Here is a 15,051-nt window from a genome sequence, read left to right on the forward strand (position 1 = left end):
TGCAATAATGAGATCGCAAGGTGGGTATAATCATAAGGTTATGACATTAGGAATAACTGGATCTCCATCCGGGTCATGATGTCCATTTACCATCTAACACATTTAAACAAACCAATCAATCTGTGGGCTTACTCTTTAAACTATTATAGAAGTAGCGGCCAAGGAAACAAACATGTTTAACAACCTCTAACGGGCCAAGGGGATCCCATAAGTTTCCCTTTTTATTCATCTCGTGATTTAAACTTTAACTTGCTGTGTGGCATACAAAATAGATGGGAGAGGTGAAGAATGCTCAGATTTTGTATGAATCACTAATTATCTTAAATAAGCAAGAACATCATATCAAGCCAATAGTACAAAAAGAATAGATACATACTACAGCAAAATATACAAATGTCAATAATCAAATAGCTTGGTTTCTTTAATAACTGAGATTTTCTTAACCACATTCCAGAGGTAAGAAATACAAGGAAAGAAAAAGATAGTTTTCACTCTCACCTCTGAATACAATCGCCACACTACAATACAATTCGGCTGTTTTTAACTTTCTATACTAACAGTAACATAAAAAAGCGTTCACTACTATATCATTAAACACAAAGAGAGAAAAACGAAAAAAAAAAAGAGCGAAAATGACAGGCGACCCAAGGAGGAACAAGCAAACGGACGGACAACGCTTCCTTACCTGCCCCTATAATTCTTAAATAAATCCTCTGTTTCTCTTTTCTTTTGAAAAGAAAAACAATAATGGTGCAGGGGGAGGTTGAAATGAAGATGGGCGGGGAGGAGTGTGGGACAGATGGCTGAATAATGTACACCGTCGGATTGGACTGCTCTCTCTCTCTCTTTCTTTTTTTTTTTTCTTGTAATAAATAACAAAGGAAAAAGTAGATAAAGGAGGCATTGAAGAAGCAATATGATGGTGAACTGGTGATGGGATGATGTTTGCTGTTGTGTCAGCAGGTGGAGCCCCATGGGCATGAGAGAGCACCTGCCCCAGCTGTGATGGTTCCCACCAACGATGAGGATTTGGCACTCAGACTCGATGCCCTCGAGTAACTGGCGGCCGCGCCCACACCCGATGAGATGAAGTAGGCTCCATTCAACATGAGGTCACCCTCGGACCTCCAGTTCCAGCCTCTCCACACGTCTGTGCCGGTGTTTACTCTCTTGGTCACCTGTTCATCCAACACAAGCGCACCTACTTAGCCTATCTACATACATTTGATTACCACGCTCCCCCACCCCTAGTAAGTTGGTAAACAATCAAGTTCCAAAACATGCATTTAATGTCTAGACAATCCAATAACCAATAAATATCGTAATAATCATAAATACCAATAATAAAAAGAAGACCGATTCAGTCGATTTTCAAGAAAATCGATGAAGGACCCATTGGCACAAAGGAAGGGGTGTGTCCCAACACTGGGCCAGTCTATGCACTGGCAGGGTGGGCTACCAACAATGATAAGAGAGTGCCAGATCTACCGGTTCGGGGCTGCGAATGCGATGTGAGGACATGAACAGGCATCCTGCTGGATGGGTCCTACGGTCCTGGCTAGCGTTGGTCAGGTCTGGAAGCTCACCGAAGGTGCGGTCGTACGGGTACAGAGTGTACATAAGCACGGAACACGGTTGGACGACAGAGTTCCTTTTCTGTAACCTATACAGAAGTAGGACCATCTTCCCATAAAGATTACTGTTGGGATAACCGACGCCGCAGTACGTATGCACAGGCATTTTCCCAATGTCTAGTTGACACGCAACCGGGAAGAAGGGATATGTGGCATCCAGTTATTGGACCCAGTGGATCCCCACACTACATAGTAGTACATACTGCAGTGTCGATTACTCCAATAGTATATACTACAGTGCTTGAAGAAAAGCTTGAGTAGGCCCCATCCTTTCCCATTTCTATTGACACACACCACTGGTTCTGCATATTTTGGTATGAATATGAAAGGGGACATCATCATCATCTACGTGAAGACCTTCATTGCTGGCATTTAGAATGAGAATAAGAGATGGTGTATTTTAGGAGTACCAAAGGGAGGTTCCCACCAAACGAGTTAAGGCAATAGGGGATGCAATAATTGCAGAGAGACCGGCGGATAAGCTAACCATGACCGGACCCTAGATAGGCTTGAACGGTGCAACCTAGGACGCTTGGGATCAGATCTAGTCATATACGACGGATGATGATTGGAGAGGCCACGCCTTCAGTTTATGACCAAGAGATTTGCCAAACTAAATGACCAATGAGTCACCAAAAATCACTTGGGACATGTGAGTCCTCGAGGATTGGTTGGTCATTTCAAAGACAAAAACAAGGAAGTTACTAATGAATGTAGGATAAGAGACTTTTTACCTCCTTGGCGAATGGGTTAACAGGAGCCAGGTATCTGTTCCCCTGGCTGTTGATGGTGGGGGACGCACTTCCTCCTAATGCATACATCTCCCAGTGGGTGTAGTCGTTGTTCACAACATGGAAGTACCCATGCCTGCACCTGTTATCCCCTCGCAACAAAGAAAAAAACAAACAGCAGTAAGTTAACCAATTCACCAAAATACGATAGAACAAGAAAAAAGGCCAAAGGGGAAATTTAATCATAAAATAGGTTTTCATTTAATTATTCCGCCCGACTTTTCCAAGAGATAGATGGACCCAAATTGGATTTGGACCTCCTTACTCAGATCCAACACCCAGTACTGAGTGCAGATCACCCGAGTCCTAATCAGTTTTTACCTGGGCATTCTCTGAATGAGGCCCTCTCCGAAATGGTTGAAAGCGATGGTCACCTGCATCTCTTTATCCTTCTCGTACGAGTCGCTGTGCCCCAATAGCATCACCTTGACGCACCAAAAATTAACAACACGATTTAGTTCAAGGCGCCGACAGAAAGGTAAAAAAAGTGGGAAACGCGACAAATCACTGGAACAGAAAGGCCAAACTCGTGTCACTGTAGCAACGGAACTAAATCCTCCAAGGAAATGACCAAAAGGGTGGTCTTCTTCCCTTGACCAGAAGAACGGAAACAAGAACGTTCCGTTCTTGCTTCAGGAAATAAAGAGGCTCTAACTTAACCACAGGCTGCTTTGGTTTGAACCACGTATCGAAATCAAGCGAGGAGAAAACTTCGCATTAAAGGGACAAAGAAAACAAACAGGGAATTCCTCAACGACACACGGACACATTTTGCTATCCCAGCTCCTAGTTTCCAAACAGGGCCTCAGTTACTTTCCTCTCTTCCCGAATTTTCCCAAATCGTGTAAAACTGGGGAGCACGTCACTCCTAATAAAAATGAATGCGCCAACCAAACAAAATGGAAACCATCTTTGTCAAAAGAAATATCAACCATTTGACTCCGCTGATTGGTAGACCCTGTAGTGTATCTGGATCAGATCCGGATCCAGATATGGCTCATGAATCAGAACAGCAGATCGGCTGCCAGAGCTCTAGAACCCCATTGCGCAAGAAAGGGCACCAATTTGATAGACGGCGAATGAAAATATGATAACGGGGAAATTGGTATACATGGGAAGAAAGAACTATCTGACCTCATTATGGTGGGTGAAGTAATTGTTGGAGATGGTGATAGCGGTGGAGGCTATAACGGCGTCTATGAGTCCGTCGGCGCAATTAGACAGCGAGCAGTGGTCGACCCAGATGTGGCTGGACCCGAATATGGAGACACCATCACCGTCGGCCATAGTCCGCCAGCCGTAGTGACTAGGCGAGCTCCTGACCATGGCGTTGCCCGTGGGCTTGCAGTCGTGGATGTGAATGCCGTGGATGATGATGTTGGTCACGAACTGGATGGTGATGCAGGCTCCGTTGGCGATGTGGACGTTGGCGCCGCGGCCGTCGATGGTCTTGAAGCTGTTCATGATGAGCTCCTCCTTGAGCACGATCACCATGTCGCGCTTGAACAAGATCCAGAGTGGCTCGTCCTGGATCACCGCGTGGCGGAGGGTGCCCGGGCGTGGGTTCACGGGGTCGTCGTCCGAGGGGTCCATCACCACGTAGTAGCGGCCGTTGCGCCCTCCCACTGCGTTGCGACCGAACCCGATGCCGCAGTCGGCGAGCCTCTTCCGGTTGCGGGACCAGTTGGGGTCGCACCGCCAGCAGTCGTCGATGGGGTTGCCGGTGCCGCAGGAGAAGTACCCCAGCTCCCTCCTCGCCGTGCTGTTCCTAATGCTCCTGAAAGGAAACGCAAAGGTTAGATTCGCACCATGAGCACCGTCATAACAAGCACTAATCAAATGCTGACACGTTTCAACATGTTTGACATGGAATACACTTTTTGTCAAGTGGCAGCAAAGCACTATGAAGCCTTGATTTTCAGGTTTTCCTTGGTGTGTGTTTCTCCGTCGTTATTACCACCTTTCCCTTCGTTATTACGCTGGGGTAGCTTTGGCAACAACATTAGGGGTCACGGGACCAAATCCAGGTGGGTCCGGTGCGGGCCAGGTCGATGTGTTGAGATTAACGAATCAAACAAGCAAAAGAATCTATCCGGTGTGCAGTAAGAGAAGGACTGGGTTGTACGTAGCAAACCAAGTGTGAGCTGTCTTGACAGATGGACGTGCATTTAAGTGGCTGCGCTAGCAAAAATGTCCAGGGATGCCAATTTGGTGAATACGATGGGAGGGTGTCAAAATCATCGTCCATTTGTGTAAGCTAAAATGTCGTCCTTGTTTCTAGACCGTCATTTTCTGTCTTTTATTGTGGTTCTCAGTAAATAAATTTGTTTACAGAGTGCTTAATTAAAGGCATAGGTATTAAATAAGGCCCCCACAAAATTTTCATCACAGCTAGCGGAGTAGCGGGTGAAAAGAAATGCCTCCCTCCCTTTCTTTTCCCCATTTATCCGAGAAACGAACCATAGAACAACTAGACATTTCACCAATTAATGTAGAAAATTCACAAAGACGCACTCTGTACTCCTTTTTCTCATTTTAGAAGATTGCAGTCATACCAGGACCCCATGTTCGTTTATTCTACGGATGACAAGGGAAAAAGATAAACATGCATCGATGACACTTTAATCTATATAAGGTTGTACAATAAAAGGAAGTATATACAGAAGGCCCTTCTCCTATGTCGTCCCTAGAGTTCAGTTCCACACATCCCCTATGTCGTCCTCCAGTCTTCATACCCCTCTTAAATCTGGTGATGCAAGTTGTTTTGATCAAATCTGACCCAATAGATGGATTCAGCATGATCGACTTAATATGAATCGGCCATTGGATTGTATTTTCTTTTTACCAAAAATGATTTTTTAAATCACAAAATTTTGAGTTTTATCAGCTGTTCATCAAAAAACCCTACTCATGAGTCGAATTTTCGTGATTTAAGTGTTGATTTTCGCTTAATGAATTATCACATCAGTGGAGTCCGATTTGATCAAAACAACTTGCATCAGTGAAATAGCAAGGAGTATGAAGATAGGGATGACATGCGAGATGCATGAGTGGGTCTGATTTGCATCCTCACTATGGTTGTTGGGACGATCTGTGCCTGCAAGACCAAGCATGCGGTGCGATGATAATCGAGCGATTGAACGCCCCCCAAGCTCATGCGCACAGTACTTGGCCCTCAGTCATAGATGTCACAAAAAGGTGAAAAATGAAAGCACAAGAGAATGTGGTGAAATGTAGAATGTACAGGAAAAAACAAGGATTGATAGGATCCAAAATCTTATTTAGCGATTTGGTCAAAACTGGTTCTTGATTTCCCTGCGCAACCAGGTTGGAAAAAGGCTCAATTTTTCCCTCTCCCAAAGGGAACATGGAAACGCTCAAACAATACCCTAGCTTCTGAAAACTGGGGCCTCCTTGCCATTTAGCAAGAAATGAGTTGAATTTTGATAGACAGTGAGCATCTATGCCATTTAGCTATATCTAACCCGACAAATAAGACAGCAAGAAAGAATCCAGCAGATGATGCAGCAAGGAAGCGTGAACACCGCGTGGAGGCCCCAAGCCAGCGCAACACTTTTACGCTGGAATCTCTAAAGTTCATATTCTTGTTGATTTGTTGGTTCCTTTGAGTTAACCCATCTGACTGGATCAAAAATAAAATCGTAAAAAGAATTAAAAAGAAACTAAGACGGGTCACGAAGGAACATCTTGGTCATTATCCAAAGGAAAAGATTCACATCTCGCTTTTATAAAACACCTGGGATGGACATTTTTTCAAAGGTGGGGCTCCAAAAAACTAGAGACCCTACAGTGCATGTGCGCTCACGTGCAAGGGTAACTTCTGCCATTTCGTAAACTATCACCCATAGTTGTCATTTCCCTACAGCACATGAACTTATGCCTAATACGTAAAAAAAATCAGATAAGAGTTAACGTAACAGAAGCTTCCAAACTTGGGCAGGGATAAAAATTAATCTGTAAATAGATATAGTTGGAGAAAGCTAAGGGGTTGTCTAGTTTTGTAGCATATATAACGTGAAACCAACTTGACCTAGCTAGGTGAGCGACAAAGGCACATGCACATGTGACAACGCCAAACATTCGTCCAATGGAGAATCACAATCAGATAACGCATGTGAGTCTGCCGCTGCAGGGACCCCCCTCCCCCAGTCCAGATCACAAGGTATAAGCGAATGATGTTACGGAGGTCGCACGGAATAGGTGTATGTATTAGACCAAATAGTTGTATTAAACTGCAGATGCAAGTTGGTTCTAAGAAGGGCTCAAAACTTACATGTGGACCATCTCTGCTACGGCATCAGGGTCGTCCACGACCGGATTGACAAAAGTCCTGCATTAAACATCATGCACCAAGTGAGAAAGCGAATTTGAACAGTAAATGGTAATAAAAAACGGACTCAAGCAACCGAATCTGATGATCATCTTTGAAAAGAAGAAGAGGAAGGGAACAGGAAAATGGAACTAACGTGTTAGGTCTCATCTTCTGAAGCCTCTCTCTTTCCGCTTCATGCTCTTCGACGCTTAGGCCTCTGAAAAAGAAAAGAAAAGTAGAGTCGGTCAGCATTTACTGTAATCCACACATTAGCAAGACTGCTACTGTGCTACATGACAGCCCATTTGTGAATGACATCTTCGTCGTACCCATTACAACAAAAATGTTTTTAGTGTTGCGATGATAACGTTTTGACAAAATATATGGCTCTCCTCAAAGAGAGAGAGAGAGAGAGAGAGAGAGAGAGAGAGAGAGAGGGATCAGGTCAGGGGCGTCACCGTCAGGGGTCCATTTGATGCCATCAATCTTAAGATGAACGTTATCCAAACCATCATGGATGAGATGCCCATCTTTTGGATGGGCCCCATCATTTTTTCCTATTCCTTCATGCTTCGAATGAATGGCACCAACGGAAAGACTCACAAAGAACCGTCTGAGATGGCGCGTATCCGCTATCCGTCCTTTTCCCATTTGATTCAAAGACCAACGGCTTCTCGTCTATTTTTTTTTTACAATAAAAAAACAGAAAGCAGAGGGAATCCAACCTTGAAATAGTGAAATCCGCGAACTTTGCCGCCAAACTAAAAAGCAATGGTCATGTATATGAGATCTATAATATAGTCTATTCAGAGGATCTATAGCCTATTTTCACCGTCAAAGAACGCTAATTCGTGAATGACTTGAACGAGAATGGTCACCTGCCCAACTCCCGAGAAGGGGAGGGCCACCCGATCTATCCACACAACGGCCATTAACGTTCCGCACATGCACTGCACAAGACGGTCATCAGACAGATAACAGATGCATGGGAGAACGGATCCGCGCATTGGGTCAGAAAAAGAAACGCCTTTCATTCTGAGTCGTCGGAAGGGCGCGCGAAGGACAAAGATCTATCATTTATGCGAGCTCAAAGTGGATCCGACGGCCCAGATCTCGCCAATTAGACAAGCTGACGGTGGAGATCTACCCACCTATGCCTATACTAGTCCAGAAGAAGGCGGATCGGAGGACTGATCACTCTTGTTTCATTATCACTCTTAAAATACTTAAATATGAGAACAGAACAGAGGCTCCAGATATAAAGGAATGAGGAATTGTACAAATTTTCATCCGCTATGAACACAAAATGGTAAAACTCTTCCAGTCCTCTGTTTCTAGAGCAATTCAATCTTTTTCCGGGAAGATACGGAAGCGAAAATTCCGCCTACTATCTTTTTCACCGTGCATCTTACTAGGGCCACTTTTTAACTTAAGGGAACTGAAAACCGAGCTAAAAAGGAGAAAATGATCTTCAAATTCTGTAATTGCAAATAAAATCCTAATAAATTCCTGCATTTATGAAAAAAAAACATAAGCTTCTACTAAAAGCCTTTGTCAACATAAAAAAGATCTAAGGGTTCTGAATCAGAACACTAGATGCACGAGAAAGATCCTCATTTTCCTGACTATTTCTCAAAATCAATCGATAAAACGGGAAACAACAAAATGCAAGAAAAATCCTGAATCAAATTATACAGTATTCGACGAAATAGACACGAAAAAAATGAAATGTCATTTTTAAGTGAAGAGGAAACAGATCGATCGCAAAACACAGCCAATTCTTCCAATCCTCCATGATCCATACCATGACACTCCGCACATTCGCCCTAGAAGCCGAAGTAAATCACTCTAAATAATCCAAAATCCAAATCCATCGCTACTTTCCTCTCAACCACTCCAACTTTCACAGAATTATCCCGGAAACAGCGAAAAAGGAGCTCCCAAAACCCACCGTAACCCCGCAAAAACTTCCAAGTTTCCTCAAAAAACTCGTAAAAACCCCGATCCGCTCCCCTAATCACGAACCTCAACAAGCACAGAGCTCACCTGGATCTACTCATGCACGAATCAAAGTAAGAAGGCCGTTCGAACTACAATGTACCTCAGATCCGTCTCCTCCCTCGCGCCGCGGACGCCGGAGATCGCTCCGATCGCCATTGCCACCATCATCAAGGCCACGATCGCTAGGGATTTGGTGCTCTCCGCCATGGCTTCCCCACCTCTGCGTCGTGTCTACTGTTATTATTGGAGAAGAATAAGAAGAAGAAGAAGTAGAAGAAGAAGAAGAAGAAACGCAGTCAAAAAAACCAATGGATGAGGCGGGCTTTTATAAAAAGCTCCCCGGCCCCACCCCTCCTTTAACAACGGGTTAACCCTCCCCGACTACAGAACCCACTTGGCCGGCCCCAACCTCCACTCCTAACCATGGTTAGTGAGGGGGCACAAAGGAAATGACTTCCCCTCTAACCGCCCCCCCACCGACGCCGTCGACCGCCAATAAGCCAATCACTTTCTTACATGTTAACGAACACTCCGCTTTAACTGTGACTCGGCTCCCGCGGGACCCGCTTTTTCCTACGTGGACCAATCGGAAGTCGAGGTTGCGTCGTACGTACGTCCCGTCTCCTCTTTCCATACTCGTTTAATTTACTGATTTTTTTTTTCTTTCTTTCCCTAAAAAAATTTGTGTATTTATTTATATTAACCGGAAGGTCCCAGCGTTATCTGCTAACCATTCTAAGTTAGGTATTTTAGTTATTTTATTAACGGACGGGCCGGGGGAAAGCGTAAGTACATTCCCGCCTTCATTCTCACACGGGTTTTGATTTTAACTTCTATCCCCGCCTCAATCCCTGTCTAAATAGGGCGGGGCGGGGCGGGGCGGGGCATGGGCCTGTTTTCCCTTGGTCCACTGTCCTAATTCTAACTTCTAATTAACCAATGTTCTCAGTATTGCTATCGTCCCTGTATCATTTGGCCAATGATTCAGGTGAATATGCTGATACCGATACCCAAGCGAATAGGCTAAAAAATATTATGTGTCAATCCAAATGTGACACGTGTTAAAGATATTAAAATAATAATAAATAAATAATTTTAAGTATTTTATACATTTATTTATTTAAAAATAACTGATTTAGGGGCTAAAACGTATAAATCTTCTACTGATACGCACTGATACTTACAACATTGCTTCTAACCACTTAAAAAGAACATACTAAGAGGGCTTCTTGTTTTTTTTTTTCTTTTTAATCAAGAAAAATCATCTTAAAACCCTATGTCCCTCTTTTTTTTTTTATTACATGTCTGGGATAGAGACCATGTCACCCTGGTCTTAGCCTGCCATACCTATGGTCGTCGTCTCGATCGACAACATAAAATTTGTGGGTTTGAAACTCGTGATGTCCTGTCAACTCGATGTCGAGGAGAGCCCTCATGGATTGTGCCAGTTGCTTAATATGATGTTTTAGCCTACAGGGTTTCTTCTTAATATTGTTTTTTTTATTTTTAAAAAAATTTGTATTTATATATCTTCTAATCGCCGACATAATTACAGGATTGTTTTGTTAATTTAAGATTGAAAATGTATTTGTGATTCTCTTGCTCGAGCCGAAGCCGAAGCCGAAGCATGGCAACTCCCCGTGGGTAAGCGGTAAACTCACGGAGTTTTATGATGTTAGGATAGCAACCGTAAGTAGGGCAGGCAAAGCGAGTGCAGCTAGGTCTTTGATCCTGATGGCGGTTTCTCCAAATAAATAAATAAAATGTATTTGTGATTGCTTATTTACGCAAAATTAACACACTTTGAATCAAGATGAATTTTAACCAAGAAACTTTAATTTTTATCATAAAGTTTGATAGAAATATGAGAGCAAATCTTTTATTGCCTTAAAAACACATTTGAACGTGAAAAATGGCTCATCTAATGCGTACTTTCATTAACTAAACTATAAAGAATACATTTACAAAAATTCTAAGTCATTGATTTTCAAGCCTTAAATATCCTTCTCATACATCGTAATCAGATGATCTAAGAATTTTTTTATATCAAACCAAGCATCTAGATTGCATTCACTGTAGAAAAAAACTTTTAGATTGCATATATTGCATATGTATGGTGAAATTTTAGAAAGGAAAAACTTTAAAAATCTATATCCATACCAGTTTATACATATTTCAGTTACCTCTCCTTTATATATATATATATATATATATATATATATATATATATATATATATATATATATATATATATATATATATATATATATATTCCTTTGATTCAGCATTCAGTTATGATGCACCATTTAACAATTAGGACCAGATTAGCTTAGCCTCAGGATGTCCGTTCAAATCATGCCATTTCTATGCCCTCCATCTGCCAGATGAACGTCTTCCAGCACACCGTTTATGGTACTATCGGGGGAGTCCCATGATCTACTTCCCTTTCATATTGAACCTCAACTAGTTTTCTGTCTTCTGTCAAGATTGGTTACAAAAGTTCAAAATGACAAGTGAAAGCTTTTGTTCTTAACATTTTTATCTTAACAAAAATTAATAAATTAAAATTTTTGTTAGGTGTAAGAAGGGAGGGGAGAGAGAATTCAAAAGAAGAAACATGAGCTGTTTTAGAGAAAGTTTGGTTTTGATGACGTGGAATAGTCCCACATTGATCGTGTTTGAGTTTGTTGTGGGATTTATAATCCATATGTAAACTCTTACACTTGTGCCTGAGAACAAGAGGTTGGGATGACTACTACACACACGCATGTGTGTGCGTGCCTGCTCGCTGTGCCGTGCCGTGCCGGTTTGGGTTTCAATTTATCTTTTTGCTCAAAGTTTCTATGAATATTTGGATTCTTTAACGGGTTATGAGAAATGATAACGGTTCACGACTCCTCGTAGTCTGTGCTCGTTATGGCTCTTCGGATTCTTTTAACGGATCTCGACTCTTCGATTTCCGTTAATGGGTCATGTCTCCTCGGATTCCGTGACGAGTTACTTCCACGCTTTGTAACCGTTCGTGGGTTATAAAAGCGTGGTTAGGGTTGGGGTTACGACAGATCTTAGACGCACTGATTTCTGAAAAAGAGCTTTGTGGTTTTCTATTTTCTTCTTGCTCTCTCTCTCTTTCTTAAGTTATCTCGAAAGGGGTTTTCTACAACTTCGGTTTGTGGAGGTTGTTTTCGAAGGATGATTCGTCGGAGTGCACCGGTCTGATCGTCGAGGCTATTGTATCCTTGGATAAGGACGCCGGACCCTGTTTGCACTATATGTGGGGGTGAATCATCTCTAAGGGAAGTACTTTTGTACGCCTTAGCTTTTTACATAATCTAAACATGTCTTTGTTGTTTCTATTATGTTACTTGCATCTGTTTGTCTATTTGCTTGTGTCTAGATTTTGGTGTAATGCAGAACCCGACATGCTTGCTCCCTGGTTTTGTTTCGATCTGTTGAAAATCATGATTTGTATTCTGCTGCATATTATGATTAATGTCATATTTTATATCATGATGATGATTGTGAAACTGTGTGATCCGAAAATCGATCTAGGAAATTTTAGGAACAAAAATATGTAAGAAGAGCAATATATATATGTCACCAAATTTTTTTCCTAGACAAAGCTGATATTCATTACCACAATAATATCATGATATTATTTGTCAAAAAATAACATCGTGATATTTTTTACTGTCTAAAAATGATGGACAGAATATTCAGATTTTGGTTTTAAGAACACAATCCAAGCCCAACCAAGCAGCAGGAGTGTTACCAAATCCGATAATGCTCTATTTGGAAGATGAAAATTGAGATGGGAGTTGAGAATTTGGCGCTGTTTGGGAGACGGTAGTTGGGATTTGACTTGAAGATTTGGGTTAAAGTTTGATCAAACTACGTTGTTTGACAAAAAGCATTGGCAAAGGTGATTCATGGAAATTGAGAAAGGAGGTGATATGGTCTCTACGTTTCGGGGTCCTCGTCCCATTTGGACCGGGGATGGTGGTTAAAATCAAAACCCGTACAGGGATGGAGGGCAGGATTTTGAAACAAGGTGGGGGTGGAGACCTTGTCCCCACCCCTGCCCCGGTCCACTGCCATTCCTAGACTCCACTTTTCCAAATCTTTATTCTCTCCCTACCTTGTCTCTTTTCATTAGGATCATCATTTTTTTTTTTTTTACAGAGAAAGCTGGGTTTAGGCGGACTCTTACTAGTTATACAACCATGTACCATTGGGATTTGAACTTGAAACGTGCCAGCACATGGTGATAACTGCTCCTTCCAGACAAGCGAAGCCCGCCTTACTGACACCCATCGAACTCTAAACAGTCTTTTAGTTTTTTTTATTATTATTGTTATTATAAATAACAGAGAAACATTCGTAGATTGGCCATCCCTACGGCAAGGGATGCACACCTCAGGTATAGAACTCGCAATGTCTTTCAACTTAAATATCTTAATCCAATCCACCTAGCCAGGTGTCTAAAACCTTTGTGGGCAATACGAAGGCACTTTATTAATTAAACAAGAGAATGATGAATAATGATTCCGGGGAGATGTTTATACCTTGAAATAAAGGAGAAAATAACAATAATGATTAATTAATATATGCCCACACAGCAAATTTGCACACCATTATTGATAATAACTACAATTATCCTGAAAATGTGGGCACTCTATATATTGATAATAACTACAATTATCCTGAAAATGTGGGCACTCTATATCTTTCCAAATGAGTCTCTTTATCCTGGAAATGAGGGCATTCTAGGTAACATGACAAGTCAAAGGCTAAAACAGTCCGGTTTACTCATAAAGTCCTTTACACCACGCACACTGTATCTCTCTAAATGACCAATCTGTCCACACAATCCATCCCCACACTAAATATGGGAGCATGTATGTGATGTTATTTTCAAAAAAAAAAAAAACTCTGTTATTCCTCTTTTTTTTCGTTGACAGAGAAAGCTAGGGTTAGGCAGACCCCTACCAATTATACAACCATACCAGTGTGATTCGAACTTGCAACGTCCCAACACTGAAAGCTGAGCGTTGTGTTATTCCTCTTCTTTGTAATGGTGAAGGTAAGAAAAGGGTGAAAATTAGACCCAAGGGGTTTGGCATACGGACGGTCTGAGTTCAAATCCCATAGGCGTCACTCCTTAGTAAGGCGAGGCTTGGGCTTTCCTTCTCACTCCTTAACCATGGTTAAATACACAACCACCCCATGTGATGGAAAAAGTGGGTCCCTCTTCCCCCTCCCACCTTCACCCCCTCTTAAACGCCTCACTTTAGAAACCAACCAATCCCCCCTTCAATCCTGCCACATCCAGCGCTACAAAATTAGTGAGGGAATTCATTAGGGTCGACTCCATGTGGGTTCCACATCAAGGCTCCCCCACCTATAAGCCATCCATCTGCGCAGATCAAGAGTGGTAGTTTGACCGTCACATGGTGCATGGGCCCTGCCGGACCCACATGGCCCAGTAGGTGTGAGACGCTGTGTGTGAAAGGGGGTGCAGTGGTGGTGAGCTGCCCCCATGCTGGTGATGGTTGGCCAGGCCTCTTGAACCCACACCTTGCTGAGTTGTTTTGCTGGTTGCTTTTTGGGATTTAGGGGGCAGGTCCCTTTTAATCTTGGTCCAGTGGGTTGGGTCCTCCACCACATAGCATGTGATGTGCTGCTACAGGGAAATCATCATGTTCCGTGCATTTAATTCTAGTAACAACCTTATCCACCATGATGTCCTAATCCCACCCACTAAATGTATATCTATACCAAATGTGGGCCATCTCTCTCTCTCTCTCTCTTTCTCTATACATAGTACATCAAGGTGTTGTATATAATTAGGTCTGGATAACGAGCCTGGTGGCCCATAGCTCGTTCGTTCTAGGCCGAGTTTTTCAAAGAAGGTCTGACCTGAAATTGGGCTTAGACTCAACTTGACAAAATCTCCGGGTTGGGTCGAGCCAGACCACAGGTCAACGGTGCTTGTGTGGTGGTACCATATATACCACCATAACTTATGGTGGTGCATACTTGATTTACATAAATCTATGCTCCAAATGCAAAATCTAACATTTGGATCATGTTGACTGAAATATAATGTTTTATACTATTTCTATACCACCACTATTTTCATGAATTGAATTGTGAGCGGTTGATTTTCACTATCTTAAGGGATATCTTATGGTGTATTGAACATGATAGAACGTAAATAAACCATGTTAAATAAGTCTGTACGATTAGATCCACCATTTGATGATTACTGCACAAACAAGAGTGTGAACCC

The 15,051-nt window shown here is 42.3% G+C and overlaps 1 protein-coding gene across 1 annotated transcript; it reads right to left on the reverse strand.

Annotated features, from left to right (window-relative positions):
- Window positions 1–390: 390 nt before the first annotated feature.
- On the reverse strand, window positions 391–9,088 carry LOC149819308 (putative pectate lyase 8). Its single transcript, XM_089985591.1, has 7 exons — window positions 8,860–9,088; window positions 6,913–6,975; window positions 6,720–6,776; window positions 3,560–4,202; window positions 2,747–2,850; window positions 2,369–2,507; window positions 391–1,178 (listed from the first exon to the last, which is right to left on the reverse strand). The coding sequence occupies exons 1-7, from the start codon at window positions 8,964–8,966 to the stop codon at window positions 957–959; spliced, it is 1,335 nt and encodes a 444-aa protein (XP_089841717.1). The 5' UTR covers window positions 8,967–9,088; the 3' UTR covers window positions 391–956.
- Window positions 9,089–15,051: the final 5,963 nt, after the last annotated feature.

This window comes from Nuphar pumila, chromosome 13 (genome assembly GCF_984573655.1).
Source record: "Nuphar pumila chromosome 13, dmNupPumi1.hap1.1, whole genome shotgun sequence".
Lineage (NCBI taxonomy): Eukaryota > Viridiplantae > Streptophyta > Magnoliopsida > Nymphaeales > Nymphaeaceae > Nuphar > Nuphar pumila.

Excerpts from the sequence above, each read along its gene's own strand:
- LOC149819308 (XM_089985591.1), bottom strand. The coding sequence starts at position 8,966 with ATGGCGGAGAGCACCAAATCCCTAGCGATCGTGGCCTTGATGATGGTG. Across the intron at positions 6,777-6,912 it reads CAGAAGATGAGACCTAACAC|GACTTTTGTCAATCCGGTCG; the intron begins GTTAGTTCCATT and ends TGTTTAATGCAG. Across the intron at positions 1,179-2,368 it reads TTAACCCATTCGCCAAGGAG|GTGACCAAGAGAGTAAACAC; the intron begins GTAAAAAGTCTC and ends TTGGATGAACAG.